The sequence below is a fragment of the Apiotrichum porosum genome, assembly GCF_003942205.1.
Source record: "Apiotrichum porosum strain DSM 27194 chromosome Unknown scaffold_10, whole genome shotgun sequence".
Classification (NCBI taxonomy): Eukaryota; Fungi; Basidiomycota; class Tremellomycetes; order Trichosporonales; family Trichosporonaceae; genus Apiotrichum; species Apiotrichum porosum.
This window is the reverse complement of record NW_021167117.1, coordinates 1,112,238-1,140,234: the sequence shown is the minus strand read 5'-3', so window position 1 is coordinate 1,140,234 and position 27,997 is coordinate 1,112,238. Positions and strand designations below refer to the sequence as shown.

The following is a 27,997-nucleotide window of genomic DNA, read 5'->3' as shown; positions in this document are numbered from 1 at the left end:
AAGACTGCTTGATATTCTTCTGTCCTACTTTCATCCCATCATATGCATTGCAGTGAACTATTTTCCAATTTGGGTCATTCGGTTCTTTCGAACCTTGTTTTTTTATTGATTTACTCTAATTTTCTACAACTTCAACTTCCTTCTGCGCCGCACTGTACAATCCGCAACACAACTATCCCCAAAGCCAGCGGTTGAAGCGAGCAAGACGTGTGTTCTCCAGAGGGGGCTCGTTGGCCTCCATCTCGTCAAAGGCTGCGATACCGGATGTCACGTCCACCTCTTCGAGGGGAGGCTCTTTGAACGTGTGGCTCTTGAAAACGCTGTGGGTGACGTATGCAACGACGAAGACAACGATGGCAAAGTAGGCGAAAAAGAAGTCACGAACAGACCATCCACCGTTGACAAAGACGGCAAATCCGTTCGTCTGCGGGATCCAGGTTAGCGACTAACGGCGAGAATGGGAGTCTGATACTCACAATCCACATCAGGAGATAGACAAACATGCCAATGTAACACAGGTACAGTTGACCGCGGGGCATCTTCGACATGTCCTTATCCTGGGCCTTGTTTGCCTTGTACCATCGGACATAGATATAGTTCATCAGACCGTAGATGAGAAGCAAGGCGGATCCCGTGAGGTTGACAATCCAGTTGAAAGCTTCGGACGAGCTCGTCGAGGCGCTCATGAATGACAGACAGGCAATGGCACAGACAACGATGACGCAGTAGACGGGCACTCCTCGAGCCGTCCTTGTGAAAATCCGCGGGGCGCTACCCTCGAGAGCAAGGCCGTACAGACCACGGGAGGCAGCAAACGACAGTTCGAGGCCGCAGGAGAAGGCAGAGGTGAAAATGACGGCGTTCAAGACGTGGGGGAAGATTGGAATGCCCAGACGAACGGAGGCAAGGACGAATGGAGAGGAGCCGGCGCCCGGGAGAGACTTGCCAAGGTCAGGGTCGCTCGAGGGCATCTGGGATGGATCAGCGAGGGACATGAGAAGGTTGAATCAGTGCTCACAAGAATGGTCACGCAGAGGACACCGCCGATGTAAAAGAACAGGAGACGGAAAATGACGCGCTTGAAGACCGATGGGAGGACGCGACGGGGAGACATGGCCTCACCGGCGGTGAAGCTAACCCATTCGGGGCCACCAAAGGTGTAGGCTGCAGTCGTCATACAGCTCCAAAAGCCTAGGAAACGCCCAAGGCTTCCGGTGGCAACATACTCGTTCATTACCGGTCCGGATTTCCAGTATCGGAACCCAAATGCGTCATGTTGGGGGTTGCCGCCGGCCATGGTGATCACTAAGAGTGTGGTCAGTGAAAGTAGTCTTTTGAAGGGGTTTTTCCACTCACAGGTGAACAGCATCAGAGCAAAGACGAGAATGAGTTTGCCGATCGAGAGCCAGAATTCTCCTTCACCGAATACACGAACGCCGATCGTGTTCTGGGAACTCTGTTAGTTTCCAGTTCACAAGATGACAAAGACGTACCAGAGCAAAGAAAATGACAATGATAATGGCACACCACGCAGCATTGTTAATCGTGTCGTTCCAAAAGTTGATGAGGGCGGCAATAGCAGCGACTTCGGCGGCCACCAGAGCGGCACCGTTGTAGACGTAGAGCCAACCGAGGGCAAACCCAAACGATGGGCTGACGTAACGCTTGGCAAAGTACAGAAACCCACCGTCGACGGGCAGCTGCGAGACCATGGCTCCCATTCCACGGAAAGTAATCCAAGTAATGAAGGAAAAGAGGACGTAGGAGAGGAGAAGGCTAAGGGGGCCGGCCTTGTGCAAAGTTGAACCTGTACCGACCTATTGTATGTGTCGTCAGCGTGCATGTAGGTACAACAAGAGCACTTCACGCACAAAGAGACCAGTACCAATGGCGCCCGAGATAGCCATGACCTGGATGTGGCGCGGCTTGAGGCCACGGATCGTCTGCTTCAGGTGGCCTTCGGCGCGCAGATTGTCATAGTCGTTGACTGCCATTTCTGACACGACAGAGTCGCCGAGCTTCTCTTTGTCGATGGACATTGTGAATGGTGAGGTGTATGACTATGTACTGAAAGGACAAAGAAGAACCAAAGGAAAGGGAAATGGGAGGAGGTCAAGGTTGGGGAAATGAGCCGGAGCGTGAGAGTAACCATGGTGCCACAGGTTCAGGTATTATAAGACTCAAGTGGCCTGCTGGTTATCGGTGACACCTGTGTGGTCTTGGGTGGACGGTCTGGGCCCCACATACTATCAGTATTGGCCGCGCCCGACCCTCGGAAGTCCCTGATCCAGGTGCAAGGTGGTGTCCTTCGGAATGGCCGAGCTGTTTGGCTCTGAGGTGGGGGGTTGCACAGGATTGCGTTCGCTGGCTTTGGTTGGCGAGAGAAGAGAGAACAGTGGGCAGGGAGATAACGCTATTGTCCAAGGCCTCCTGCCTGCGAGGGACGGCGAGCCCACCTGCATTCAGCCTGCGCTTATCTCGCCAGCCATTGCGTTCTCGGTCACTCCGAGATTGATTCCATAGAGATTCTATTCCCTGTATCCCTGTGGGTTTGTCGTATCTCGGTATCAAGGGGCGGAGGCAATTTTGGGCAATCTGGCCCCACAGACGCGCAAACGTCGAAGGCCCACCTTGCCCTCCCAAGTCTCGACTCACCAGCGTCTATCACAACCGTCTGTTACTACTTTCCTCACCATCCAAACATTGTCCATCACTGCGCTACACAATGCCTCCAACGCGCACCGAGCCTGTTCCCAACGGCGCTCTTCCATCCCCTCCTCCCTCATCGTCGACACCCGACGAACCTTCCTCCGCTGCTCAACCGTCAAGCACAGCCGGGCCTGCTCCTCCTGTCCGTGGCCCTCGAACCCGCTATCTCCGCGCGTGTGACACCTGCAGGTAAGTGGTGGACATCTCCCCTTGAAGGCAACATTACATTGCTGACCAGCCCCAAGGGCACGCAAAGTCCGCGTGAGTTATACCGCCATCGTTGCGCGAGTTGGGCGCTCACGGTTAGTGCGATAACAATGACCCATGCGAACAATGTGCAAAGCACAATCTCGAGTGCACTTTCAATGCCGACTTAAAGCTTCTTGCCTCATCGACATGCCGGGTCAGGTAAGTCACCGCTGGTGTAACCGTACTGACATCGCCCAGGAAGCGCCCCCGCATATCGCGCCCACGGTCGGCATCTGTGTCGTCATCCAACACCTCTGCCAAGAAGTTGCAGCCTGCCAACAGCCTTGATAACATGCCTCCACGCCCCAAAGCACCCGCAAGTGAGCAACTCTACTCTGTTTCGTTCTCCCAGTATTGCTGCTAACAATGTCCAGTGGGTGCTCAAGATCGTCGCATCGAATGTGACTGGGCGTCGCACTGGTTTGTAGGCAGTGACGGTCTCCCACGATTGACTGGCGTCACTTCCGGACTGCCCATGTTGTGCGTATTCCTGATGGTAATTCATAAGGTTGACCATCTCCAGTGATGCCGCCCTGCACATTGCCTCGTCATCAACGCAATGGCAACCCGACAACGAGCGTGACTGGGGCGCTTTGAGCAACATGCTCCTGGCTGATGAGCCCACGGACGATACTTCGTCGAGGCCCCGACAGCTGGGCGGAGACGACGGCGAGTTCTTCCCAGACCGTCAAACCGCCGAGTTGCGGCCCCCGCCCACAGACTACTATACCGAGGTAACCAGCGTTAGTGAGTGACATGTTCAGCGACAACGGACGTAGCTGACGAATGCAGTCCCAGAAGACTTACTGGCCATCCTTATTCCGAAATTTGTGAGGGTTTCATTACTATGTCCGGTGCTAATCGCAAGTTTGAAGTAGTCCACGCGTGCTGGCCAATTATCCACCCTCCCACCTTCCTCGAGGTCAGTCGAAGGCAGCCACTGAGATATACTGATGCCAGCAGCAGCTGTATCGATGGGATGACCCGGGATGCGCAGCATTGGCTGTGTCAATGTGCATGCTCGCATCCCGTTACACATGCGATCCGAGAGTGCTCTCAATCCCAAGTATGTGGATACGGCATCATCCTGAGCGTCACTGACTCAAAAGGTGACCCGTCTTCGGCTGGGCGTCACTATCATGACCTCTTTGTCAAGTTGACCGACCTCCAGAACGGACACAGCCTGTATGAGCTTATCGCGTTCTTCTTTACGTCACAGTTCTTCTGTACCGACAACGTCCCCACGCCACTTGCACACACATACTTCTCTATCGCGCTTTCCAAGACCATCGACGGTGGTGTTCACAAGTGAGCCTAAGAACGTGGAGCAACTACTGAACAACAGGCACCTTCCAGCATCCATTCCCCTGGACGAAAACAGGCGAGAGATGCGCAAGGTAAGTTGCAATGCGTGAACTTCGCTGACTTCACGCAGCGTGCGGCATGGGCCGTCTTCTGGTTAGCACGTTCCATTATCGCGGTCACTGACGCTAGCAGCCTTGACAAGCAGTATGCCTGTCTGTCAGGTCGCCATCCATTGTTGAGTGTGATGGACATGAGCCTCGGCAAGCCGGCGCCATTTGTCGAAGAATCGGCTGCGACCGCTCAATCCCAACTCCTGGACAGCAAGTACATTGAAATCTTCGAGGCCTTCGTATCGGTCTCATGCGTGCTCGACTACGCTCTTAAGGTACCTCTGACAGTGCTCCACGATTGGGACTTCCTTAATGATGTTACGGGGCAGCTCGAAGCGGATAACGTCCCCAGCATCAATCAGCACATGGAGCAGGCGGAAAAGCTGCTTGATGAGTGGCGCAGGTGAGGACCAACGCGCGGCTGCGCTGTCGACATGTTTGGATACTGATACTGGTAGACAACTGCCCCCTAGCCTAGCTAAACGGTCTCTGGCCGACCGATTCACCTCTCCCCTTCACTCGGCTGCGTCTGAACAGGTGGCCAGCACCGAGACCCTGATTTCACTTATATTATGCAATCGACGCATGTACCAGTCCACGATTCACGGTCCTGGAATAAGCGAAGACGATACACGACCGCACAGCATGGCCATTGGCCGTGTTCTCCGCGATCCTGTCCTCAAGCACGCGCGTGAAATGATCAACTCGTGTATTCAAATGGGTGCTATCGAGCATCTAGGCCACCTCGACATGTTGGTTGTATACCGTGTCTTCCTGGCGAGCAGATGTTTGATAACCAGCTATCTGTGTTGCCGGGCAGACGCCGACCGCGAGTACGCATTCAAGATCCGCCAGTCGATCAACGCCGCTTCCATCCTTCTCCACCGGCTAGTTACCCTGTTCCCCGCTGCTATTGGCGCCGCCGAGACCTTCGACGAGATGTGCCGAGGCAAGTGTTGCTGTCACTTGAGGATATCACAGAATCGCTGACATCCTGCCACAGTGTGCAGCATCCCAGTGCAGCGTTCGTCTGACGATGTTATGCTGGGACGAAAAAGCCAGACTCTCTGGTATCGCCCAATGCGCGCAAGAGCACGCTCAACCACGACCTCGCAGGCGTCTCAGACAACAGGCCGGACCCCACTCGCTGTTTCTGGCGGCAATCAGACGGTGGACAGCAGCCCTCTCGAAGCCACTCAGTGAGCCTTGAGGTCGACGATGCACATGTACAGTACTGATTGGCTCGCAGATCATCCGACGCACTGTCTTGGCTGACACCGTGGTTGGATACAACGAGCTCAATCGCACCCAGTGCACTGGCTGCGACCCTTGGCAGTCCTTCCACAACTGTCGAGGACCTCAACATTAGCACTCCAGACCTGACTTGGCTCCTCGCAGGGGCGCAGAATTGGAGTAACCCATCCAGTAACTGCCTGTTGTGAGGACTGAGGTTACGGTGGGGGTTGCATCGGATGAGGTACACATAGTGAATTACGTTCCGTTTGTAAATGAAACTCTTTTGTCCCAATTTACTCACGCAGCAAAGGCGGTGTGAATAACGTAGAGTCCACGTTGCTATCCTTTGACGCTGAGCCCCAAGTACCTGTATTGCCGCAGCATTCAGGCAAGCATGTGGCTCTTTGTTACCGTGGTAGTCGTCGTCGAAGTGTGGTGGGTGGTCTCTCCGGCCCAACTGCACGAGACCCCAGTGGAAATACGTGTCTCCCATGCCACCCGGGCACCCGCGCGCCCCGCAAGGAGAGGAAGCATTTATTGTTCCGTTCCACCCGATTCCTTGTCTCGTCACGTGTTACATTGCTGCAGTCTACAACAGGCCCCATCTGTCTAGTACCCCTTTGCAAAGCTGACGTCGTTAAGGTGAGGCTTGCCCTCACGGAGACACTTGACGTTGGCGAGCAAGATAGTGGTGGACTGGCTCAACTCGTTCTCCGCCTCACCAGACAGGTGCGGGGTGATGATGAGACGAGGGTGGTCCCAAAGGAAGTGGTCGGTGGGGAGGGGCTCGGGGTCGGTGACATCGATCGCTGCACCGAGCAGGCCGTTGGGGGCATCCAGAGCCTTGATAATCTCCTCTACAAGATGGTCAGCCCATCCACGCAACATTTGGCGCTATTGCACGTACCCGACTTGATGAGGGTTCCACGACCGACGTTGATGAACACACCATGAGGCTTCATCCACGCTGCCCCAGCTGTCAGCTTGGGCGCTCGACTGAGAGACCGTCAAGACTTACAGAGCTTCTCGGCGTCAAGGAGGTGAGTGGTCTTGGCTGTGGAGGGCAGGGAGGACACGAGGACGTCACACTCAGAGATGAATTCCTTGAATGCCTCGGGGTCGCTGGTGGAGTACATCTTCTCTGGCAGCTTGGCCTCGAGGTCTCCAGTTCCTTCAAAGGTGAACTGAACGCAGAGGTTAACACACTAGCGGCCGTACCGATGTCGAGACTCACGGTGTCATCGACGGTGCGGGTACCAGTGGAGTTCGCAGCGATGATCCTAGACTTGGGGAAAATGGTACAAACGCGGGCAAACTCGCGACCGAGCTGGCCGTCAGCGGCTGCCTTCGCGCCGGCCATGGTCACTACTCACGCTTCCATAGCCAAGGAATCCGAATGTCTTGCCATAGATGGGACGGGCACCGTAAGCGCCAACCCGGCGAGCATCGTCCATGATGTCAGATGGCTCAGCCCAGCGCTTCTTGACGCGCTGGTAGTAGATCATGGACGGAATTGAGTTGTAGAGGCCGGTGATGTAGTTGAGGACAAAGTTGGGGATTCCCAGACACTGGCAAGGAGATCAGCTAGTGGACGACCCAAGCTTGCACTCACGTAACCTCCGCAGGAGTTGGACAGAACAAGGGAGGCCAGCTGCTCGGGGGTTGCGGCCTGAAGAGCGGGGTGCTTGCTAGACGATGGTGAGTTGTGGAACCAGAGACAGGACTTGCTGTAACTCACATTGTTACCTCCACACCCGTTGCGTTGGTCTGGATGAGACGGAGCTTGGGCATCTGTTCAAGAGACCTGAGCGACTCGGGGAAGCCCCACATGGTGTTCAGGAATGCGACCTCAATGTCCGCATACACCTCATCGGGGACGACCGCATTCCGCTTGGGGTAGTGATAGACAGTCTTGAATTCGTTCTGGATGCGCTGCAGATCCTCGTCGGGGATGGGGAACTGGACGAGGATGGACTGGAAGGTGGAAGCGTCGACGGTCATGTTGGATTTACTGAAGTGTTGCATGTTGAGAGGAGAAATGTGTATTTTAAGGCCCTCGTAGCATGGCGAGCAAGTGGGCAACTCCACCTCGGGTTGCCGGGTCACCGGTTTATCGATGTCGGTCGGTTACTCCGTTTGAGGTTGCTGTTCACGTGATAACGATACATATGAACTCATCAACTGGAGGATCAGATCAGTTGTTCCATGACAAGCGTCAATGCAATGTGGGCACGGCGGCGCTGGGTGCCAACGCCCGGAGTAGCCGGAGCGCCCTCTTGCCCACTTATCATTGGGTTCCCCTGTGCTTGTGGAGTGATCGGTAACTTGACTGTCATCCGTCCTTATCGTTCAAGCTCGGAGTGCCCGAGCCCAAATGCACCTCGCGCAACTCGCCTAGTTCTGGTTTGGGATGCATGGTACGCTGGACCGCACCCGTTCATAAGCAGTCGCTCTAGCGCCTGGCCTTGAGCATCATCACACCTCGTCCCATCACTTCATCCCCATCCAGCACTACACCATCCAGCACTACACACTGTAACAATGACCATCACTGTCCAGTCCCCCAAGCTCGGTTACGAGGTCCCCACCAAGGCTGTGGACCCCCGCACCAAGCCGACAATGTACCGGTGGGTGTCCTTTTCCTGTCTCGTGACTGACGGATCTCAGTATGCCCGGTGTCCCCCCAAAGGCTGTTGCGACCCACAACGTGTACATCGAATTCGACAATGGGGACCGCATCATTGACGGAATGGGTGGCGCCGCCGTCAACATCATTGGTTTTGGACAGGAATCCGTTATCAAGGCCATGAAGGAGGAGATGGACCGCTGCGGCTTTATCTACGCCGGCCAGTACTCGAACGCGGCCGCCGAGGACCTTGCCGAATTCCTGATCAGCAAGAGCGAGGGCTACTTCTCTGGCGTAAACTTCGTTGGCGGTGGTGCGTGTGCCGCGTCCAACACAAGTTTCAAAAGCTGACAATACTTGAGGCTCCGAGGCTATCGAATCGGCTCTCAAGCTCGCCAAGCAGTACTTCTGGGAGAAGGGAGACACTGTCAAGCGTCGGTTCATCGGTCGTCAGATGAGCTACCACGTAAGTCTAGGTTGTGATTCTTCATTGCCGGGGCTGACTGAATACACAGGGCAACACCATTGCGACGCTTTCGATCGGCTACCACCCGATCAAGCGCAGGCCATTTGCTTCCTTTGTCAACGAGGACGTCTTCTCCTGGGTATCACCCGCCCACTACTTCCACTATGGACGTGAGGGAGAGACCGAGGAAGAGTACGCCACTCGTCTTGCAGATGAGCTTGAGGCGGAGATCCTGCGCCTTGGTCCCGAGACTGTTGCGGGGTTCGTTGCCGAGCCAATGGTCGCTTCGTCGCAGGGCGCCACCTGCGCCCCCAAGACATACTGGCCCAAGATCCGCGCCGTTTGTGACAAGTACGATGTTCTTCTTATCATGGACGAGGTGTGAGTCGCACGAACATTAAAGAATGATACTAAAGCGCAACAGCATGTCGGGAATGTGGCGCACGGGACGCATGTACACTTTTCCTCGAATCTGCGAGGGCGTGCAGGTAAGGGGCTCAGAGCGCACAGCAATCAATCTTATACATAAGCTGATTGGATACAGCCTGACATTCTCGGCTGCGCCAAGGGCCTGGGTGCTGGATACGTACCAATTGGAGCTATTGTGAGTGGAAGCGAGCCACGGGAGTTGCCGTTCCTGATCCCACAACCAACAGATGGCTGCCCCCAAGATCATGGACGCGATTCACAACGGCAGTGGCGCCTGGAACCACGGGTTCACCTACACTTCTTTCGGCGTTTCGGCTGCTGGCGCGCTCGCGGTCCAGAAGTACATGTACGACAACAACGTCGAGGAGAGGATCTATGCTCTCGAGAAGCAGATGGGCACTACCCTCAAGGCCCGCCTGCTGGGCCCTGACTCGGGCCTCGACGGATTCGTCATTGACGTCCGTGGAGTCGGTCTGATGTGGGCCATCGAGGTCAAGGCGCCAGGACAGAAGGACATGAAGAAGCGCATTGCCCACCGCATGATGCAGCGCGCCCTGGAGAACGGTCTTATGGTTCTGGGAATGGCCGGTCTCCGCGCAGACAACGAGTGAGTCACCTCCCCCCCTTTCCGTTTTGCTCGTGCGCTAACGCATGGACAGCGGCGACTGCATCATGCTGTGCCCTCCTGCCGTGTTGACCGAGGCCCAGATGGACACCATTTGCGATCTTGCGGTCAAGACTGTCAAGGACATCCGGGCCGAGCTGCAGGCAGAGGGCGTGTTCGATGCTTGAAAGGATCCAAAGTATGTATATCCCTTGCAACTCGTCGGCACATTGGCATGGGGGAGAATTGGCTACATTGTGGGACGGACAATGCGATACAGCTTCTTGCGTGCTAGGTTTCGGTGTGGGGGTCCGTGTGTTCAAATATACTAGCCAATGGCGAGGAAGGCGACTGTGATGCGAAACTTTACCCGAAGAGGACACAGGTAGTACAGAGAATGCACAATTCACGAGCCGCAGAGCTCGCTGTAGCCACGACCCCACCAATACTCTTGAGGGAGCAAGTTATATTGGCAGCAACGCACTAACGATTTCTAAGGAACGCAAGGTAGCGGTGCAGTCCAACCATATGGCGTCCATCCATTCATGCTTAACAACTACCTAAGGCCTTGTACAATCTCGTTCTGTTTTTTTTTTTTTTTTTTTTTTTTTTTTTTGGTGTGCAAACCTGGTGTTTCCCTCATTCCCCGCCTTCGTCGGTCCTACACACTGTTACTGTTATCGGCGCAAGAGAAGACACCACCGACGTCTCCCGATTTCAAGTTGTCGCGGATGCTGACAACGCTGGTGTACGTGCCGCCGATCGCGATGAAGACACTGCACAGGAACAGAATACCGTTAATGAGTGCCATGGCAAGGAGCAGCGGTGTGCGCCTCTCCTTGAGATCCTGCTTCTTGGCGTAGAACCACATCATAAGAGGCATGGTGTACGCGCAAGGAGTGCCAAGGATCGCACCCGTGAGGGAAATGATGTCGTTGAAAATGGGAATTGACTCTGCGATGATGAACGAAAGAGTGCCGTTGGTAACGATGCAGCCGATCCAGAAGAGGTAATGCTTCTTGGTCTTCTCCGTGAGGTGGTGCGAGTTGCGGAGAAGGCGGACAAAGACATACTTGGCGGCCATGTGCGTGTTGAGGACGGCGCTCACAATAAGGCCAGGCATAGCGATACCGTAGCAGACCTTCTTCATGAGAATTCCAGCTGATCCAAGGGCCGGGGATGAAATGTATTGGCCGCAGTAGTGGTAGGTAAGCGATCCTGGGCCCACGTCAGCCTTGGATAAAGAAAATCACTTCAGCCAACTCACCAATGATAAGGTAGGTCGACGACGTGAAAATAGAGCTAGCCGTGATAGACCTGTTGTAGTGGTTGGGGTTGCGAAGTTCAGCCGCGACGTTGAAGTAGTATGGGGATCCGGCGAACGAGAAGAACACGGTAGCGACCGCGTTGATCGCGTCGACAAACGAAGGGTGTCCAATAACGACCACGCCCTTGTCCCACGGGCCAGTCTGAGGTGCAGCGCTAGGGCGGTCCTGCCTCGAGACAGCAGCAACCAGAGTGATCACCGAGGTCATGATACACGCGACACCGGCCCAAGAGAGCCAACCCAGCTTCTCCAGCGTCTCAGTCGAAGCAATGAGGACGACGACAACCGCCGCGACAGCCACAAAGATCACAGTGCAGGCGCCGTGGGTGCTCAGCGCGTTGAGTGCCGTCGAAATACCGATCATTCCCGCGCCGGCAATGACAGTGAGATAGATCCAGAAGAAAGCACCAAAGATTTCGCGGCCGATAGGACCAAACATGACAAAACCGACGCTGAGAACCGTTAATAAATGAGGGGACACGTGCCTGTCGTCTCAAGACTCACTCCGCAAGGGAAAAGATCTCGGGGTGAGTCTTCTTAATGGCGCCAATCTGCCATTGAGTCCATAAAGCCATGGCACCTGTGGCAGCGACGACGATGATTCCTGGAACCATGCCGAGAATGCTGAGAACGTAGGGCTGAGCACAGTAAGTGACTAAATCCATCTTTTAGTTACATAAATGACCTACCAGTGCAAGCACACCGAGACCAATTTGAACCTTCGTCTGCACGACCGCGGCACTCATCCTGCCTTGTTAGTCAATCGAGGCCACGGGAGCTGTGGAGTCGACCTACCATCCGAGACTGCGGTAGTTTGTTCCACCTTCCTTGATTTCTCCCCACACTGCGTCGTGGACCACGATGTCGGGTCCAGCCTCGACGCTGACCACCATGTGGTCATCGTGCTTGCTATCTGTCTTTACCTCGTAGCTCATGGTGTCCAGAAGTTGTCAAAAGTTGTTGCTGTAGTGTTGAGAAGGTGAATAGAGCCTAAGGCGAGATTGACCGCTGGTTGGCGAGTTGGAAAGATGAATCCTCCATGCCCTCGGCGTCCACCCTTTTAACTATCACCCAAGGGGATCTCGCTTCGCTTATCGTGGTAAGAGGCGACAGTCCGGGGGCCAAGGCCACTAAGATCCTTCGAAGGAGATGTTGGGCACAGACAGTCGTGGAGTCCCCAACGGGGTGCGGCATGTGGGGCGTTGTTCCGTTGAGTCCGAGTGGCCGCGAGTGGCTTGTGGTGGCGGCGTCGCCGAAGCGTCCGCGAAGTCGCGGCTGCCCCGCGATGTAAATCAAATACATTAGGGCGGAACCCCGGTCTCATTAGGATGTTGATTACCGGCGGAGGCGCCGCCGTTAATCGCCGAACCACCCCATCGTCTCCTTCGCCGCAGTTCTACTATGATTCCACCCCTCTATCGCTGTGCGGTAACCGCGGCCTGCACTCAAATTATGAACCCTGAAACGATTGCGGTGCTCTAAAAAGGGTTATCGCCACGGAGCCACAATCTTGGCACTCAGCTATGTACAGTGGTGGCTTTGGATGATCTGTTACGGTATTGTCTGGGTTGGCTGCTCCAGTATGTGGGAAGGATTGATAGGCATTGATAGCGGCCAGTGGCCAGTGGCATCCATATCGTCCACACCCGAAAATAATTAACACTGCTCACTATGTAGGCCACCGCTCCCCGAAATTATGATTGGCCCGACGGCTGCGCTGGCGGCGGGTTCAGTCCTCCGGGGAATAGCCACTCAAAGTCGACCAGGTCGAGATCCGCACCCAAGGCGACGTCGGTGTTGTTCTGCCCGACCATTGGTGTTTCATAGAGGGCCATGTCAAGCGAAGTTGGTGCCCACCCCGGGGGGACTACGTGGTACCGGTGCGAATGGGGGTTATCGATCGAAGCTGCCATGTTGGCCGTTTCGGTGCTGGACACTGACGCCGCGTCGCTCGAAGTGCGTGAGTCACGTTTGGCGGTGCGCAGCGTGACAGGACGATACCAGGCAAACTTTGGCCGGCTGGATAGCCTTCCACTTCGAGCAAGAGGAGGGGAAAGCACTCCACAGACTGTGGCAGGTCAGTTTCTAGCGCCACGCCAGGCTTTTCACATGCCCGTAACGGCACTTACCACGACATGTCTCGTCAAATGTCTCAGCACAACCAAGAGAAATTGGCAGAACGTTCGCCAAGTGATGGAGTATGACAGTAGCAGCCTGCACGGCGGATGTTGCGTCGTCCTGCTGCTGTAAATCACCGTCTGATCGTGCAGAGAGGGAGACTGCAAGAATCATCCGTCCAGCCAGTAGGACACGGTAAGGTAGCACTGAGATTGTCAGTTCGTCAAGGAACACCTTAACAACGAAGAACCCCGAGTTTTTGAAACCTGTGGACTTGGCAACTCACTGATATCAGACTGAGCCAGCAGACCCGCAGAGCCAAGCTGCACGGCAAGGGCAACCATCTGGCGAGATGTGTCGAGAACCTCTTGTCGTGCGGCACTGACATTCACTGCACGTGTACCAGGCGTTAGAGCAGTGGTGGGAGGGCCAGAAGGGGTCGCAAGCTGCAGTCGGCGCCCCGCCAGAATGAGCTGGATGGTGAGCTCCATCGCCGAAAGGTTTTCGAGCAGGACGCCGTGAGCAGCATAACGGAGTCTAGCCTGGGTATTGTTGATATCCAACTCGGAGGGCTTGTGCTGGCTCCACTCATTGAGAAACGAGCGTGCAGTGTCGAGCTTTGCTCGTCAGACAGGTCCGGCCGTGCGCTGACCGACAGTCGACTGAGAAAATCCGAGTGGGGACGCGCTGGATCGTGTATAGGTCGGCGAGAGGTCGCAGCGAGAGCTTTTTCCAGCACTCCGGAAAGCAGAATGGCTTGGGAGAATACAGCAACGTGTTCGCTGTCTCCGTCGCCGTTAACAGCGGCTGGGGTTGTGGCTGTAGCGGAGAACGGCGCAGGCATCGCAATTTCAATGTCCCAAAGCTGGGCTATCGGTGGGCGACCCAGCACTGTCGCAAGCTGCTTGTCAAAGACGTAACAAGCCCAGGCGGTGCGCTAAAGGGTCAGTATCGGTAGACCGTACACCCACATTCAACTTACCCGACGGCTCTCCTTGTGGTTGGCGTCACGCCATGAGAGGTTGGGCATCTCACGGTGGAGCCCACCGTCCATGCAGCGGGCATATGCCTCACCGAAAAGGGATTGGGCCGTACTGTGTGGAACATTGTCCACACAGTGGAACTGGGAGGCGAGAAGCGTAGCCTGCACAGAGGACAGCGCGCAGTCGACGTGCGAGGTCGCCATGTCACGGAGCTGCCCAAAAAGAGGGTAGTACTGCATGCCAGCCGACGCAGGGTTATCTAGGGCCATGTCAGCTGCGGGCACAGCACACCGAGAACCAATTGCGGGGCTACTCACTCGGATCAGCACGCACCCGTAGGTCAGAGCTGTAGCGGGATGCTAACATGCAGACGGCAACTGCAAGGGCTGCAAAAGCGGGATTCGCATCATCCCACTCTGCTACGCTCTGTAGTGAATTAGAAAGATGCCAAGCAACGCGAAGTTAAGACACTGTACGCACCGCATAGAAGGAAGTGGGATGGAGGATGGGCCAGACCGGGTGAATGATAGCGAACTGGCTGCATGAGAACTATGCGTGATGGTCCAAATCGAGATCCCACTCACATAAAGCCTGAATAGCTCCCTCTGGAGATCGACAGGTACTGCCATATCAGCCAGATGCACTCGTCACTAGTGATGGATGGTTCGCTCACTGGTTTGAGACACAAGCGCGAACAGGTCACGATGTGGGACGTCTGACATGCTGTCGACCCCGGGGAAGTATTCCGTCTCGTCGCCGTGGTCTCCAACACTGCGCGGTGGAGCGGAGAACGAGTCGGTTCCTCCAGAGATTTTGAGCAGAGAGGATAGCCAAGACCAGTCAGGATCCACGTCGTCATTGTCACCTTCTGGACCTGCAACTCGGTCCTCGACAACTCTGAGTTGTTGACGAGCCGCGTCACTGTTGTCATGAGTGTGGGCTTCTCCCGATCCCCAGAAGTGGACTCACAGCAGAGGCAGACCGGAGGTGGAGCCTACCCAACGCGCGCTTCCATCGCGCATCAAGTAGAAATGGCTGGTGTTCAAAGGTGAATCACCAGCCGCATCTGCTGAAGTTGATCCGACAGAAGGAGCAGACGCTGCCTCGATTTGGCTTGAGTCGGTAGTACGGTACAGCTCAGCTGCTGCAGCTGTGTCTCCAGACGGTTCCCCGTTCTCCCCATCAATTGTCTTTGGCGGGCGCTCTGGAGCAGCAGAACTGGCTTCTGAGTCGTCCTGTGGAGCCGAAGGAGAAGGCAGTCGCCTGCGCTTGTTGCTGCTTGGGGCAACAGAGACGGTAGAGGACGTCGAGTCGCGTGCTGCTGCTGATGAGGTTGCTGACGAGGTGGAGGGGTCAGGACCGCTAGGGTTCGCGCTCCTACTGATAGTTCAGCGCAAGTTTGTTTTCGTGACCACTACCTCTAGAACTTACGTGACGACTGTGTTGGCCAGCCTTGGATGAGGCTGTTGGTCAAACGTGCATGGAGACCTTGCGCGGACACATCGAGTGCAGGGGTGTGCGCTGTCGCACTGCGGACCCGGTGTCAGCGAGGAGGCCTGGAGGATGATAATGGGTCACAAACCTTTATCTTTCGACGGCTTGGGTCGTGTGAGCGTGTGCTGACAAGAGATTGTGTGCCTTCTTACCGGCATCTATCGCAAGCGCGCAAGTAGCGGAAGCGGGGGTCATCGACAGAGTCGTTGTCCATGGGGGCAGTATGTTGTTGTGTGTGTGTGTGTGTAAATGATGTAATGAGTGGGGGAACAGACGGGGACGTGCGTGAGCGGTGCGTCCTCGAGACGAGGCCAGAATTCAGGAAGGAGGCCATGACAATGTCGGAGTCGCCGTGTGGGGTTTAATCTTTCTCCTTGGTCTCTCGCTTAGCGGTCTTCAATTGCCCACCGCGCCACAATCTCCACAGATCCAGAGCCTGTGCAGCCGAGAGAGAGGGCGACAGCAACGGCGACGAGCCAAGACAATTCCAGGAACAAGCCGATCAGCCGAGACACCCAACCACCCAGGTGGCCACAGGTGGAGTAGCAAACGGGAGCTTTTTTTTTGGGCCAGGTCGGCAACAAAAAAAACATCCGCCCCTAATATGTTTACGTAACACAAGGCAATTGTAAAGCTTACGTACACACTCCCCCGTGGCATTCCCTTACGTAATATAGCCTCCGCTGTTGCTCTGGCCAGGCCTTTGGAGGTGGGACCATATGGGGACCGACGGCGCGCCGTGGACCATCATGGGCAAGTCGCACACAACAGCCATACGCTGTGCGCAGTGCACCTAAGAGGGCTCGGATCTCGGAGCTGGGGAATTTGGGGAACAAATAACGTCTCGCGTGGCGCCTGACGTCATTTTTCGCGAGGGAATGGGGGGTGACTAACCACCCCACTGATTGAACCCGTGGGATTGGTCGCCAACATTATCTTTGCACATCCACATCCGCTTCTCAGGCTTTTCCGTCAGATCTCGTCTCCCATCTCCCACACCCACAACCCCCACACACATATGAACAACAGAGCACATCTCGGCCTACGCTCACTCACTCGTTCACTAGCAACAGCATCATCACAGTCGGCCCTCGCAGCTCGCCGTCTTCCATCCCACATCCCCCTTGCGCCAAAGTCGATTCGTCGCGGGTGCTCTTCCCACAACACTCCCCCTCCTCCCTCCACACCAGCCGCCACCACCGTCGCTGCCGATTCCACCAATACCGGCGCTCCCCAGTCCTTTGTCTCCACCATGGCCTCGTACCTCCAGCAGTCCCATGACAAGATCTTCACCCAGAATAAGAAGTGGGCCGAGGCGCAGCTTGCAAAGGACCCCGACTTTTTCAAGAACCTCGCCGCCGGCCAGAACCCCGAGTACCTGTGGATTGGATGCTCAGACTCGCGCATGCCTGCGGAGATCATCACTGGACTCGACCCCGGAGAGGCCTTCATCCACAGGAACATTGCGAACATGGTCAACAACCTCGACCTCAACGCCATGTCGGTCCTCAACTACGCCGTCCGTCACCTCAAGGTGAAGCACATTGTCGTTTGCGGCCACTACGGCTGTGGCGGTATCCAGGCCGCGATGACGCCCAAGGATCTGGGTATCTTGAACCCCTGGCTGCGTAACGTTCGTGACGTCTACCGCCTTCACGAGAAGGAGCTGGACGCCATCGAGGACGAGGAGAGGCGCCTCGAGCGCCTGGTCGAGCTCAACGTCGAGGAGCAGTGCCGCAACGTCATCAAGACGGCTGCCGTCCAGCAGAGCTACGCCGAGAACCACTACCCAATCGTCCACGGATGGGTGTTTGACTTCCGCACCGGCCTGCTCAAGGACCTCGAAATCGACTACACAAAGGTCCTTGGCAACATTCAAAAGATTTACAACCTCACCGAATAGAATAATATGCGACTGCTTCACTGGTTCTACGTGCATTTCTGTATTTTCCTACAGGCAACACCTAATCTAATGACCTAACAAGTGTGTTATGACCGGTTACGCACGGGTAGCCGCAATCTGTAAAGCATCAGCCCATGCCTGATGTGTCCTTGACCTCACGACCCGGGTATCACTTACGACTGAGAACTCGGCGGCGGCGTTGAAGGGAAGAGCAGCGACACCAACGGCTGCACGCACCGGCGCAGGTCCATGCTGAGAGAAAGTGGGAAGGTAAACCTGAACATGTTAACAGATCCTGGAGGACAAGGACAACATACCTCGTTCAACAGGGGCAAGTTGACTGCATAGTCGGTCAAGTAGATAGTCACGCTGATGACTGTGGGCGTAAGTACTGAGATGTGGACGTCCAGTGGTTGTGCTGACCATCAGAAAGGTCCAGACCCGCAAGCTCAAGGCGGGCGGAAACGTTTTGCAGGGCTTGGGCCGTCTCTGCCTTGGCTCCGCCAGCGACGAGCCCACCGCTCTCATCGGTGCCGAGGATACCAGCGAGGTACACCTTGTCGCCCGATACAATCACGTTGGACATCATGGGGTTCGCTGTCCTGTGAGTTGTACGTCCCAGCAAGCTACAGCACACGTACGCTTAGGGCCGTTGGCGGCCGTCACCACGCGCTTGTTCGGGTTGCCAGACATGATAGGTGGGGATCGGTGACGATAGGTGGGGACTGAGATAGGGCGATGATTAGCTATTGTTCTGCACAACGTAGGCGACCTCGCGGTGCTATATGTCAGTCTGAAGGAGATAAGACGGATGCCATGTCCGGGACGGAGATGGTGGAGAGGAATGCGGAGCCTCCGCTTCGCCACACCAACATTCCATCAACGGCGGCGCCGAGTGAGCGGTGAAGCCGTGCCGTGTTCCTGTACCCAGGAAGACAATGCAGGATGCGAGATAGACACAGTAGACAGCACCACCATGCCAGCGTCGTGCGTGCTTCATATCCCAGCACACGAGCGCGCTTTTGATCCCTACCTCTCACTTTCCACAACCTTACCTCATACCGAGTCTCACCTCTCACTCCACCAGCACCATGAACCGCCTCGCCAACCAGGATGAGCTCGTCTTTAGCATCAAGGACCTGCAACGGGAGGGCACCAAGAAGCTGTCCAAGACGGTGGCAGAGTACTACAACGAGGGTTCCATGGACCTCCTTACGTGAGCAATGTAGCTGGGCAACGGAAACGGTGGGACCAAGTGTTGACAGCCTGCAAGCTTGAACGACAACACCATGGCCTTTGACCGCGTCCGCCTCCGTCCCCGTGTCTGCGTTGATGTGTCGGAGATTGACACCTCGACGAAATGCTTTGGCGCAAAGGTGGGCAACACACGGTGACACAAAGGAACCTGTTCTTACCGTTTCATAGGTGGCCATGCCGCTTGGATTTTCGCCAGCGGCAATGCACAAGCTCGCTCACCCTGAGGGAGAGCTTGCAACCTCGCGGGCAGCGGCCAAGGCGGGCTGTAACATGATCCTGTCCACCTGGGCAACGACACACATCAGCGACGTTGTCAAGGAGGGTGAAGGCTACGGCAATGCGTACGGCATGCAGCTCAGCATGGTTGAGGACTGGCAGACAAACATCGACGTGGTGCGGAACGCGGAGAGTGAGCATGTCCCGTGATCCCCTCCTCCAAGACTGTAAATCTAACATGGCACAGAGGCCGGCTGCAAGGCCCTTTTCCTCACGGTCGACTGCGCAGTGCTGGGACGCCGCCTCAACGAGTACCGCAACGGCTTCTCCCTCCCAAAGCACCTTCAGTTCCCCAACCTCCCCGAGGGCATCGACCCCCACTGCAGCACTGTTTACGACCCTCGTAGGGCATACGACCGCTCCTTCACATGGGAGAAGGTCAAGCGCCTCGTGGCATCCACCACGATGCAGGTCTACCTGAAAGGCAGTGAGTTTCCAAGTGTCTCGTGCTTCAGAAGCATAGGTTGACAATTCCAGTCTTGACCGCCGAGGACGCGATCCTTGCCGCCGATTGTGGTGCCCACGGTATTGTCGTCTCCAACCACGGCGGACGTCAGCTTGATGGCGCCATGTCCACCCTGGACGCTCTTGAGGAGATTGTAGCGGCTGTCAAGGGACGCATCCAGATCCACCTGGACGGCGGTATCCGCCGCGGCAGTGACATCTTCAAGGCCATTGCGCTCGGAGCTGACCACTGCTGGGTGGGACGCATCCCCATTTGGGGCCTGGCTGTGAGTTGCACCAATTCTCCTGAATCTGGGCGCGATTTACTGACAACCCAGTACGACGGCGAGCGCGGTGTCACTCTTGGCCTCAACCTTCTGCAAGAGGAGCTTACCCTCACCATGGCCCTGTGTGGCTGCAGCAAGCTCAGCGACATTACACCTGGGCACCTTGCCCGCCTGCGTGCCAACGGTCTGTTTGCCAAGTTGTGATCTATCAATGGAGGTTGTTTAGGGTTCCTGGGATATGAATTTGATTTGTTTACATAGACGTTTGCGGACGAACATCCATGTGGCCCCAATAGGAGTCTCGAGTCTCGGCGTCACTTTCCTTAACCTCCAACACCCTGTGTCTGTGGCTTGAACGCAGCCATGTCCCACCCAGTACATGGCGTTTCTCCACCTGCACACGCGGCGACTGTGTTCTGTGTGTGCCTAGTGTACAGTATGTACACTCTAGCAGGAACGCACCGCCGCATGCGCGGCAGTTGTCCCTCGCCCACGGCTGCCATTTGTGCTCGTGCTCGTCGTGCTAGGTGCGCTGGCCGCTGGCAGGCATACCATAGTCCTTATCTTGGCGCGCCTAAGATAGAGAAAAGAGCTGTCTGGCAGAACGCTGTGTGCGCATACATAGTGCCAGTCGGTGTCACTTTTGGGTGGCTGAGGTATCAGTGTTCCGTGGCTCTAGCAGCAAAACAGACAGAGAAAGAAGGAATCGTGGGGGACGCCACATCGCTTTATATCAGCCTACGTTTGCCGAGACACCACATGAGGCCACAACGGTCTCGCGCGGTATGAGTTGCCTTGACCCTCAAACCACCCCTGTGTCTGTCGCGACAGGCTTGAACGGCATGTCCCAGTACGCGACGTTTCTCCACCGTCATGGAACCTCGTTCTGGGGATCTGTGGGTGTCTACACATACTGCCGGCCCGAGTATTTATCCTGGCTGCCCCTTCACCCAACCAAATCTCCACACGCGTTCAGCCTGAACGGGTGAAGTAGAAGGCTTTGTCGGGTAAACGCTGGATGTCGGTTAACTGCAAGTGTACGTCGGTTAATTTCAATTAGGGTGACCGACACGGGCCGTCCGCCCTTCACCGTTGAGGGGCGACGACGGCGTGTCCGTTGTGTTATCAACGTTACAGCAGCGGCCGAAGCCAATCAAGAGGCACCCAGTACCCTTTCCAACGCGACCAGACGCTCGAGTCATTTGCGACATCTGTTCGAATATACATATACCAGGCCAGCTATAGACCTGCACCCATCTTAGACCTTCATTCAAACCCAAAGCTGCCGACACAATGACCAACACCAAGGATACCGTTTCCATCAACGGCATCGCCGTGCCCACTGGCCTATTCATCAACAACGCATGGGTGCAGGGCAGTGGAAAGCCGCTGACCACTGTCAACCCGTCGACTGAGGAGGTTATCACCGAGGTGCGTGTTCGTCCAAAGCAACACCCCTGCTGACAAGCAGATTCAGACTGCTACCGCCGAGGACGTCGATGTCGCCGTCAAGGCAGCTCGCGAGGCATTCGAGAACACCTGGGGCACCAACGTCAGCGCTCAGCTGCGTGGCCAGCTCCTGTTTGCCCTTGCCACCAAGATGGAGGAGGCCATTGAGGAGCTCGCCGTTCTTGAGACCTTGGACGCCGGCAAGCCTCTCGCATGTTCGTCCTAGTCTAGTCCCTGCTGCCCGTCTGCCTGCATGTCGCTAACGTCACCAGGGGCCAAGGTCGATGTTGAGGACTCTGTGGCCTGCCTGCGCTACTACGCCGGCGTTGCCGACAAGATCCACGGTTCGGTCATCGAGATTGACGACAAGTCCAAGTACGCCGAGACGCGCAAGGAGCCCGCAGGGTGAGTTTTGGGTGGACATGTGGGACTAGAGCTAACGTCTAGCGTTGTGGCTCAGATCGTGCCTTGGAACTACCCCCTGCTCATGATGTGCTGGTGCGTGCGGTCTTGTTAAGGTGTCTTTTGCATTGCTGACGAGGGCAGGAAGATTGCACCTGCGCTTGCTGCCGGCTGCGCCATTGTGTTCAAGGCCGCTGAGCAGACCCCTCTGTCTACCCTCAAGTTCGCCGAGCTCATCGTTGAGGCTGGATACCCCGCGGGCGTCTTCAACCTGGTGAACGGTCTTGGAGCCATCACCGGCGACGCCCTTTCTCGTCACCCGGACATTGACAAGGTGAGCAGGATGGCGACGGACGGGAGTCTGTGTGTGAGGCTGACCGCGCAAGATTGCATTCACTGGATCCACCGTCACTGGCCGTCGCATCGCTATTGCGGCCGCCGAGAGCAACCTCAAGACTGTGTCGCTGGAGCTTGGAGGAAAGTCGGCCAACATTGTATTTGAAAAGGCCAACCTCCCCGAGGCTGCCAAGTGGGCGGCTTTCGGCGTATTTGAGAACATGGGTGGGTGGATCATGGCCGTGTATCGCGTACGTTCGCTGACAGACACCAAGGTCAATCGTGCAGTGCCGGATCTCGCGTCCTCGTCCAGGACACCGTCTACGACGAGTTTGTCGCTCTGTTCATCAAGGCGACCGAGGCCTTCAAGGTCGGCGACCCCTATGATTCGGACACCTTCCAGGGCCCGCAGGTCAGCGAGGTCCAGTTCAACAAGATTCTGGGATACATTGAGGCGGGCAAGAAGGACGGCGCCAAGCTGGTCACTGGAGGTGGCCGCCATGGCACCAAGGGCTACTTTGTCCAGCCCACCGTCTTCACTGAAGTCGACATGTCTATGACGATCGCCAAGGAGGAGATTTTCGGCCCTGTCGCATCAATCATTCGCTTCAAGACCGAGGAGGAAGCGACCCAGATCGCCAACGGCACCGAGGTGAGTAACAACTTCCATGGTCCAACTGACATCCAAAGTACGGTCTTGCTGCTGCTGTGCACAGCACCAACTACGGCCAGGTCAACAGGGTGACACGCAGGCTCAAGGCTGGAACTGTGTGGATCAACCAGGTAAGCAAAAAGCGTAGACAAACCAAAAACTAACCCTCCAGTACACCTTCCTGTCGCATCAGATTCCGTTCGGTGGTTACAAGCAGTCTGGCTGGGGTCGCGAGCTCGGTGTCGAGGGTCTGGAGCCGTACTTGGTTACCAAGTCTGTTCACCACTACTACGGTGAGGACTTTGAGTGGCCTATCAAGCTCTAGGGGAACGGTTCAGACGATAGTGGACTTGGTACATTGTAAAGGTTATGCACGACGGGGATACGAACACATAATCTGAAACAAGAGCATCGCAGATGATGGATGTCCTTCGACAGAGTTGGCATCTTTCTGACGCCGGGGCACCAAGGTGCAATGTGGGGCCGGCAAAGATGAAGGAACCAACTCCTCAGTACAGCATGTGATAGATTTCACGGCCCCAGTAGCACCGATGCGAGGCGCCCCGTAAGACCGGTAAGCATTGTCGGCAGGTGTGGCGATAACATGTAGTCATTGGGGCCGCGCGTTGCCCAGGGTTCTGAGAGCTGTTGCTTCCAACCAAGGAATGGACCGTGCCATGCCAATGCGTGCCCACCAAAGAACGAACCACCACCTGACCTGCCCACCAAGGAACAATGGAACGACACAAAATGGCGGTGCGGACGCACCGAAACTCGGTGTACCGGTCAATTCAAGAACGCGGAGACGCCGCGCCCGCTGCCTCCGATAAGCCACAGACGAGGTTCATGTGAGGCAAAGGGGCCTCCGCGCTTCCTGCCGCATCGATGACGGGCCATGCACAAGCACTGCTGAACGACCACATAAAAGTGCATGGGATGGTGTCGTCCACACTCATTCTCCACACTTGTTCTCGCATCGCATTCGCATTCGCATCCCATTTCACACCCTACCCACCAAAACACCCCCCCCAACACCTCACACCATGACTGCCAACTCTGCTCCCGCCGGCATGGCCAAGCGCACCTACCTCCGCAACGCCCTCAACAAGGGCGAGGCCGGCGTCGGCATGTGGCTCACGCTCCCCGGCTCGGCTCTGGCCAAGACCGTGGCGACCATCCCCGGCTTCAACTGGATCCTCATTGACGCCGAGCACGGCCAGATTGTCGACTCGCACTACTACGACGTGGGTGAAGACACTCTGATCGACCGTGTCCGTGTGCTGATGCCCCGTTACAGCTTTGCCAGCACATCACTGCTGAGCAGATCAGCCCCATCATCCGCATCCCCGGCGACGAGCCTTGGATGATCAAGCGTGCCCTTGACTCTGGAGCCCACGGCCTCATGACCCCCATGTGCCACAACGCCGTGAGTAACCTCTGCAGCAAATGGCTTTTACCGCGCTGACGGAACGTGCAGGAGATCGCCAAGCGCGTGGTTCAGACCAGCAAGTTTGCCCCTGTCGGCACTCGTGGCTGCGGCTCGCCCTTCACCCACCAGATCTTTGGTGTCGCCGAGGGCGACTACGAGGTCACTTGCGACGACAACCTGCTTGTCATTGTCCAGATCGAGTCGTCCCAGGGCCTCCTGAACGTCAAGGAGATTGCCGAGGTGCCCGGTGTCGACGTCCTGTTCGTTGGCCCCTTTGACCTCGCCAAGTCGATGAACATCAAGTTTGGCTCCGAGGAGCACGAGGCTGGCATTGCCAAGGTTCTTGCCGAGACCCACGCCGCTGGCAAGAAGGCCGCCATCTTCTGCATGACCGGTGCCCAGGGCAAGAAGCGCCTCGACCAGGGCTTCGACATGGTCTCCATTGCTACCGACACCGACTCTATCATTGCCGAGTTCTCCCGTCAGATCGCTGCTGTCCAGGGTGCCTAGGTCAGGAGGTAGTCAGTCACAGGGACTGAGGACGAGGGGGTTTCTGAGTACATTGTATGGTATGATAGACATGATATTTTGATGCGACAGAGCACTTTCAACTGGCGGGCATTGTTCGTTTACTGATGAGGCTGTTTACTGTATATGCCATGCCAACATACGGCCAGTGGGCGAGTGTGGCGCAGCGGTTCACCACGAGATACAACCTGCCTGCATGGCTGTCACTCCGCTCCAGCCGTATTGACTGGTGACCAGCTTCCACAAGCTTCCACAGTATCATTGCGAGTCTATGTTGTTGAGCACAAACACAAGTCGGTCGACGAGCTCTTCCACCATCTGGTCCTTGCTCTTTGCATCGGCTACGTGTAAGCCATAGCCACAGGGGTAAAGAATGCTCACCAGCATGACCTGTGTTCTCGTAAATCCTGCCAAGGAAGACACCACCAGAGTTGGCGGCCTTGGTGGCCTGCAGTGCTGCCAGATACTTTAGCGAGTGGCCCGGAATGACACGCGTGTCGTGGTCGGCGGTCGTGACCAGGATGGCCGGGTATGTCAAGGCGTCAGGGTGGACGTTGTGCACCGGCGACGTAGATGCCAGGACGGGAAGGTGGTCGGCCGAGTCTGGGTCCCCATACTCGCTGACCCACAGGCGTCCCATGGTCTGCTGTTAGGCTGAACTGGGGCATGTGCTAACGACTCACAAACTTGTGGAACCGCACAAGATCCAGCACACCAACATCACAGAGGACCGCTGAAAACAGCTCGGGATTGCGGTTCACGGACGCAGCAACCAGGAGGCCACCGTTCGAGGTGCCGTAGATGCTGGTCAAGCCTGGCGTGCTCAATCCCTCGGCGTGTAGATACTTTGCAGCGGCGCCAAAATCGTCCCATGCCACCGAGCGCTTGATGCCCTTGGCTGCTTCGTGCCAGTCCTTTCCATACTCGCCGCCTCCACGAATGCAGGCGATTGCGACGCTGTTATAATGTCAGCACGCCGTTTCTGCTGTAACTCGTTCGACTCACATGCCACCGGTTTGGCGAACAAACGAGGGCCAGAATGGGGCGTACTGCGGCACGTTGGCGACTTGGAACCCGCCATATGCGTGTAGCAGCAGGGGCTGCGCTTTGCTCGTGTCAAGGTCACCAGCATGGCACAGGAATATGGGAATGCGCGTGCCGTCGTGCGACGTGTACATGACCTGGCGCGTAACAAGGTCATCGTTGAGCGTCGTCGCTGCCCCCAGTCGATCGATCACGATTGTTGAAGCGGGATCGGTCTGTAACTGACCGCGGAAGGTAACAGGAGGTCCAAGAAAGGACTCGACGGCAAGGAAGAACTCGTTGCTGTCCTTTGCCGACGTCACGGTCGATACCGAGGAATTGGGCGGGATGCCTTGGGTGGGAGCTGCAACAGACTCGCCGGTGAGGGCATCGACGTACACTATGTGCGCGCAGGCGTCACGAAGATAGACCAGTACCAAAGCACGGTTGCCGACAAGGGTAGCCGAGCTCAATGTTAGGCCCTCGGGATGCTTGGGGACGAGGACCGAGGTGGGCAACTCAGCGCCGGGATCCGTCGAGTCCCAATCTTGAGCCCTCAGAGACACGACGCAACCAGTACTGCAGCCGTTGTAGGTAGAAAGGAAGAGGTGGTTGTCCGAAGGAAGAGTACCGATATCTTGGCCGTCAGTGGGGGGCGTAAAGTGCTCTGTCACTTACACCTCATTGTCCCGCTGAACCCCCTGCAGAGCCACTTCTTCTGGTCCTTGATCCGGCGTGCGATCTCGACTCCAAGGCCCGGTGCTGACAGGTCCTCGGGGAGCTCGATCATGAAGTTTTCAGCCTCCTGGTCGGTGTTGCGATACATGTCACAGACGAGCCACGCACGTCTGCCGCTTCCAGGCTTGGCATCGACGGAGCACACGAGAGGGTGGTTGACGAACTGGCTGGGGGTTTCTCCACTCCACACAAGAACGTCGTCTGTCTGCGAAGTCCCCAGACAGTGAAAGTAGGCGCCAAACTGCCCGTCGGCAGTCCCATCGCTGATGCCAATCTCCTTCTTGTACAGGAACCCCTGTCGTTAGCGGTTGTCCCAAGAGTGCGTTTTGACGTACACTGTCGCCGATCCAGCAACCGCCGAATGTGAACTTGGACTGGGTCAGGTCATCATTTACAGGATCCATGGTGTGTGTGTCGAGTGTGCGAATGCTTTGCCAGTCACTCCTGCGTCTGATCAGCCTGTGTTCCTGCCCGTCCTCTTCAACTAACCCAGACTTCTGCAGGATGAGATTGGAGAACCGTCCGCTAGGGCTCCAGCTTTGCCAGTACAGGGAGGTGTGCTCCTCGGCCGATGGATCAAACATGAGGTCCGGACCTCCCAACGCGCTGGGGCCCTTGCCATAGTGAGAGTCGAGGTCACGCGAGCGGACGACCACGTCGCGAGCAAGGGTACCATCGTTGAACTGCCAGTAATACCATCCGTCCGCCTGCCGTTCCGGACATGTCATCTTGTCATAGTCGTAGTTGGCAGCAACTGCATCATGCATGTGTTTGCGGCGAGGGTGGGACTGGAGGTAAGGGAGGGAGAGCTTGTTGAATGAGCAAACCTTGTCCAGATGAAGAACGATGGATGACCCACCTCGTTCTGAGCTCTAATGAACGACTTTGTCACCTCGGACTCGTCGTCTTCCAGAGCACGGTGTGGGTCATGGATGGTGACACCATGTGTAGTCTCCGTAACGCTGCCTGTGGAGGGTGGGGGAGGATACTGAAAGCTCATGAGTGGGAGGGCGATGGAGGGAGTCGTTGATATAGGTGTGCGATGAAATGAATTGGAGGGACACGACAGCGAGCCTAGCGAGAAACAACCGGAAAGAGGTAGCATGACGTGTGTGCACAACAACAAATTGTTATATGGCCCTGACCACTGGTGCCTGCTCGCAAGCGTGCCAGGTCCCAGCAGTAGATAGGAATTACATGCACAACATTTTGTACTGTCGTTACGACAACTTTGTGCCGGAGGCTGTAGAGATGATCGATGTGGGCGCTGTGAGCGGCGATGGGATCGATGGACAGAGGTGCAGAGGTAAGGAAGAGGTACAGAGGTATTACGGCGTGGACGTGTCGTTGTGGGTGCTTGCCTTAATCATATCCTAATAACATATACCGTACCGCACAGGCATGGATATCCCGAAGTTAATCCAGAGGCGTTTAAGCTTCAAGCCATTTCCGGTCACGTGCCGCAAACCGACTTGCGTATGTGCCATTTAATGACGTGTGTAAAGGATGATAACCCTTGGGGGGCTTTTTTAAGGCCACCGGTGTGCGTGTTGTTTGGTTCCGGGTGGTGGTCGATCCCCCCTCCCGCTGCGCCGCTGCGCGCCCCTGTGCCCACCG

At 56.2% G+C, this 27,997-nt stretch overlaps 12 protein-coding genes across 12 annotated transcripts; 6 read left to right on the top strand and 6 right to left on the bottom strand.

Annotated features, from left to right (window-relative positions):
• Positions 1-172: 172 nt before the first annotated feature.
• EHS24_001554 (uncharacterized protein) lies at positions 173-2,039 on the bottom strand (the record flags this gene model as incomplete). The annotated part of the gene is made up of 6 exons (XM_028617342.1): positions 173-424; positions 477-971; positions 1,019-1,305; positions 1,357-1,447; positions 1,494-1,817; positions 1,872-2,039. The coding sequence occupies 6 exons, from the start codon at positions 2,037-2,039 to the stop codon at positions 173-175; spliced, it is 1,617 nt and encodes a 538-aa protein (XP_028474649.1).
• Positions 2,040-2,725: 686 nt separating this feature from the next.
• EHS24_001553 (uncharacterized protein) lies at positions 2,726-5,407 on the top strand (the record flags this gene model as incomplete). The annotated part of the gene is made up of 15 exons (XM_028617341.1): positions 2,726-2,898; positions 2,955-2,970; positions 3,017-3,117; positions 3,157-3,278; positions 3,333-3,438; positions 3,482-3,705; positions 3,751-3,788; positions 3,827-3,880; positions 3,922-4,024; positions 4,068-4,266; positions 4,304-4,355; positions 4,394-4,416; positions 4,456-4,776; positions 4,832-5,326; positions 5,377-5,407. 15 exons carry the CDS (start codon positions 2,726-2,728, stop codon positions 5,405-5,407), a joined length of 2,058 nt encoding a protein of 685 aa, XP_028474648.1.
• Positions 5,408-6,218: 811 nt separating this feature from the next.
• Positions 6,219-7,610, bottom strand: EHS24_001552 (uncharacterized protein; the record flags this gene model as incomplete). The annotated part of the gene is made up of 7 exons (XM_028617340.1): positions 6,219-6,466; positions 6,517-6,576; positions 6,628-6,793; positions 6,844-6,936; positions 6,983-7,177; positions 7,222-7,297; positions 7,348-7,610. The coding sequence occupies 7 exons, from the start codon at positions 7,608-7,610 to the stop codon at positions 6,219-6,221; spliced, it is 1,101 nt and encodes a 366-aa protein (XP_028474647.1).
• A 540-nt stretch (positions 7,611-8,150) lies between these two features.
• EHS24_001551 (uncharacterized protein) lies at positions 8,151-9,922 on the top strand (the record flags this gene model as incomplete). Its single annotated transcript, XM_028617339.1, has 8 exons — positions 8,151-8,236; positions 8,277-8,548; positions 8,598-8,701; positions 8,751-9,082; positions 9,126-9,189; positions 9,246-9,305; positions 9,358-9,737; positions 9,790-9,922. The coding sequence occupies 8 exons, from the start codon at positions 8,151-8,153 to the stop codon at positions 9,920-9,922; spliced, it is 1,431 nt and encodes a 476-aa protein (XP_028474646.1).
• A 473-nt stretch (positions 9,923-10,395) lies between these two features.
• On the bottom strand, positions 10,396-11,996 carry EHS24_001550 (uncharacterized protein; the record flags this gene model as incomplete). The annotated part of the gene is made up of 5 exons (XM_028617338.1): positions 10,396-10,952; positions 11,002-11,513; positions 11,566-11,699; positions 11,751-11,808; positions 11,857-11,996. 5 exons carry the CDS (start codon positions 11,994-11,996, stop codon positions 10,396-10,398), a joined length of 1,401 nt encoding a protein of 466 aa, XP_028474645.1.
• A 759-nt stretch (positions 11,997-12,755) lies between these two features.
• On the bottom strand, positions 12,756-15,870 carry EHS24_001549 (uncharacterized protein; the record flags this gene model as incomplete). Its single annotated transcript, XM_028617337.1, has 13 exons — positions 12,756-13,129; positions 13,191-13,385; positions 13,466-13,766; positions 13,832-14,116; positions 14,162-14,421; positions 14,480-14,588; positions 14,643-14,696; positions 14,747-14,784; positions 14,836-15,083; positions 15,132-15,539; positions 15,594-15,691; positions 15,745-15,760; positions 15,809-15,870. 13 exons carry the CDS (start codon positions 15,868-15,870, stop codon positions 12,756-12,758), a joined length of 2,448 nt encoding a protein of 815 aa, XP_028474644.1.
• Positions 15,871-16,674: 804 nt separating this feature from the next.
• Positions 16,675-17,559, top strand: EHS24_001548 (uncharacterized protein; the record flags this gene model as incomplete). Its single annotated transcript, XM_028617336.1, has 1 exon — positions 16,675-17,559. One exon carries the CDS (start codon positions 16,675-16,677, stop codon positions 17,557-17,559), a length of 885 nt encoding a protein of 294 aa, XP_028474643.1.
• A 96-nt stretch (positions 17,560-17,655) lies between these two features.
• EHS24_001547 (uncharacterized protein) lies at positions 17,656-18,252 on the bottom strand (the record flags this gene model as incomplete). The annotated part of the gene is made up of 5 exons (XM_028617335.1): positions 17,656-17,676; positions 17,737-17,835; positions 17,877-17,935; positions 17,983-18,156; positions 18,201-18,252. The coding sequence occupies 5 exons, from the start codon at positions 18,250-18,252 to the stop codon at positions 17,656-17,658; spliced, it is 405 nt and encodes a 134-aa protein (XP_028474642.1).
• A 398-nt stretch (positions 18,253-18,650) lies between these two features.
• On the top strand, positions 18,651-20,027 carry EHS24_001546 (uncharacterized protein; the record flags this gene model as incomplete). Its single annotated transcript, XM_028617334.1, has 6 exons — positions 18,651-18,775; positions 18,833-18,935; positions 18,985-19,225; positions 19,280-19,519; positions 19,570-19,823; positions 19,875-20,027. 6 exons carry the CDS (start codon positions 18,651-18,653, stop codon positions 20,025-20,027), a joined length of 1,116 nt encoding a protein of 371 aa, XP_028474641.1.
• Positions 20,028-21,116: 1,089 nt separating this feature from the next.
• On the top strand, positions 21,117-22,987 carry EHS24_001545 (uncharacterized protein; the record flags this gene model as incomplete). The annotated part of the gene is made up of 9 exons (XM_028617333.1): positions 21,117-21,254; positions 21,295-21,487; positions 21,545-21,677; positions 21,720-21,770; positions 21,819-22,008; positions 22,061-22,235; positions 22,286-22,662; positions 22,701-22,793; positions 22,835-22,987. 9 exons carry the CDS (start codon positions 21,117-21,119, stop codon positions 22,985-22,987), a joined length of 1,503 nt encoding a protein of 500 aa, XP_028474640.1.
• A 718-nt stretch (positions 22,988-23,705) lies between these two features.
• Positions 23,706-24,601, top strand: EHS24_001544 (uncharacterized protein; the record flags this gene model as incomplete). The annotated part of the gene is made up of 3 exons (XM_028617332.1): positions 23,706-23,906; positions 23,960-24,088; positions 24,140-24,601. 3 exons carry the CDS (start codon positions 23,706-23,708, stop codon positions 24,599-24,601), a joined length of 792 nt encoding a protein of 263 aa, XP_028474639.1.
• A 276-nt stretch (positions 24,602-24,877) lies between these two features.
• Positions 24,878-27,380, bottom strand: EHS24_001543 (uncharacterized protein; the record flags this gene model as incomplete). The annotated part of the gene is made up of 8 exons (XM_028617331.1): positions 24,878-24,960; positions 25,001-25,262; positions 25,303-25,576; positions 25,625-26,279; positions 26,321-26,675; positions 26,716-26,824; positions 26,870-27,189; positions 27,240-27,380. 8 exons carry the CDS (start codon positions 27,378-27,380, stop codon positions 24,878-24,880), a joined length of 2,199 nt encoding a protein of 732 aa, XP_028474638.1.
• Positions 27,381-27,997: the final 617 nt, after the last annotated feature.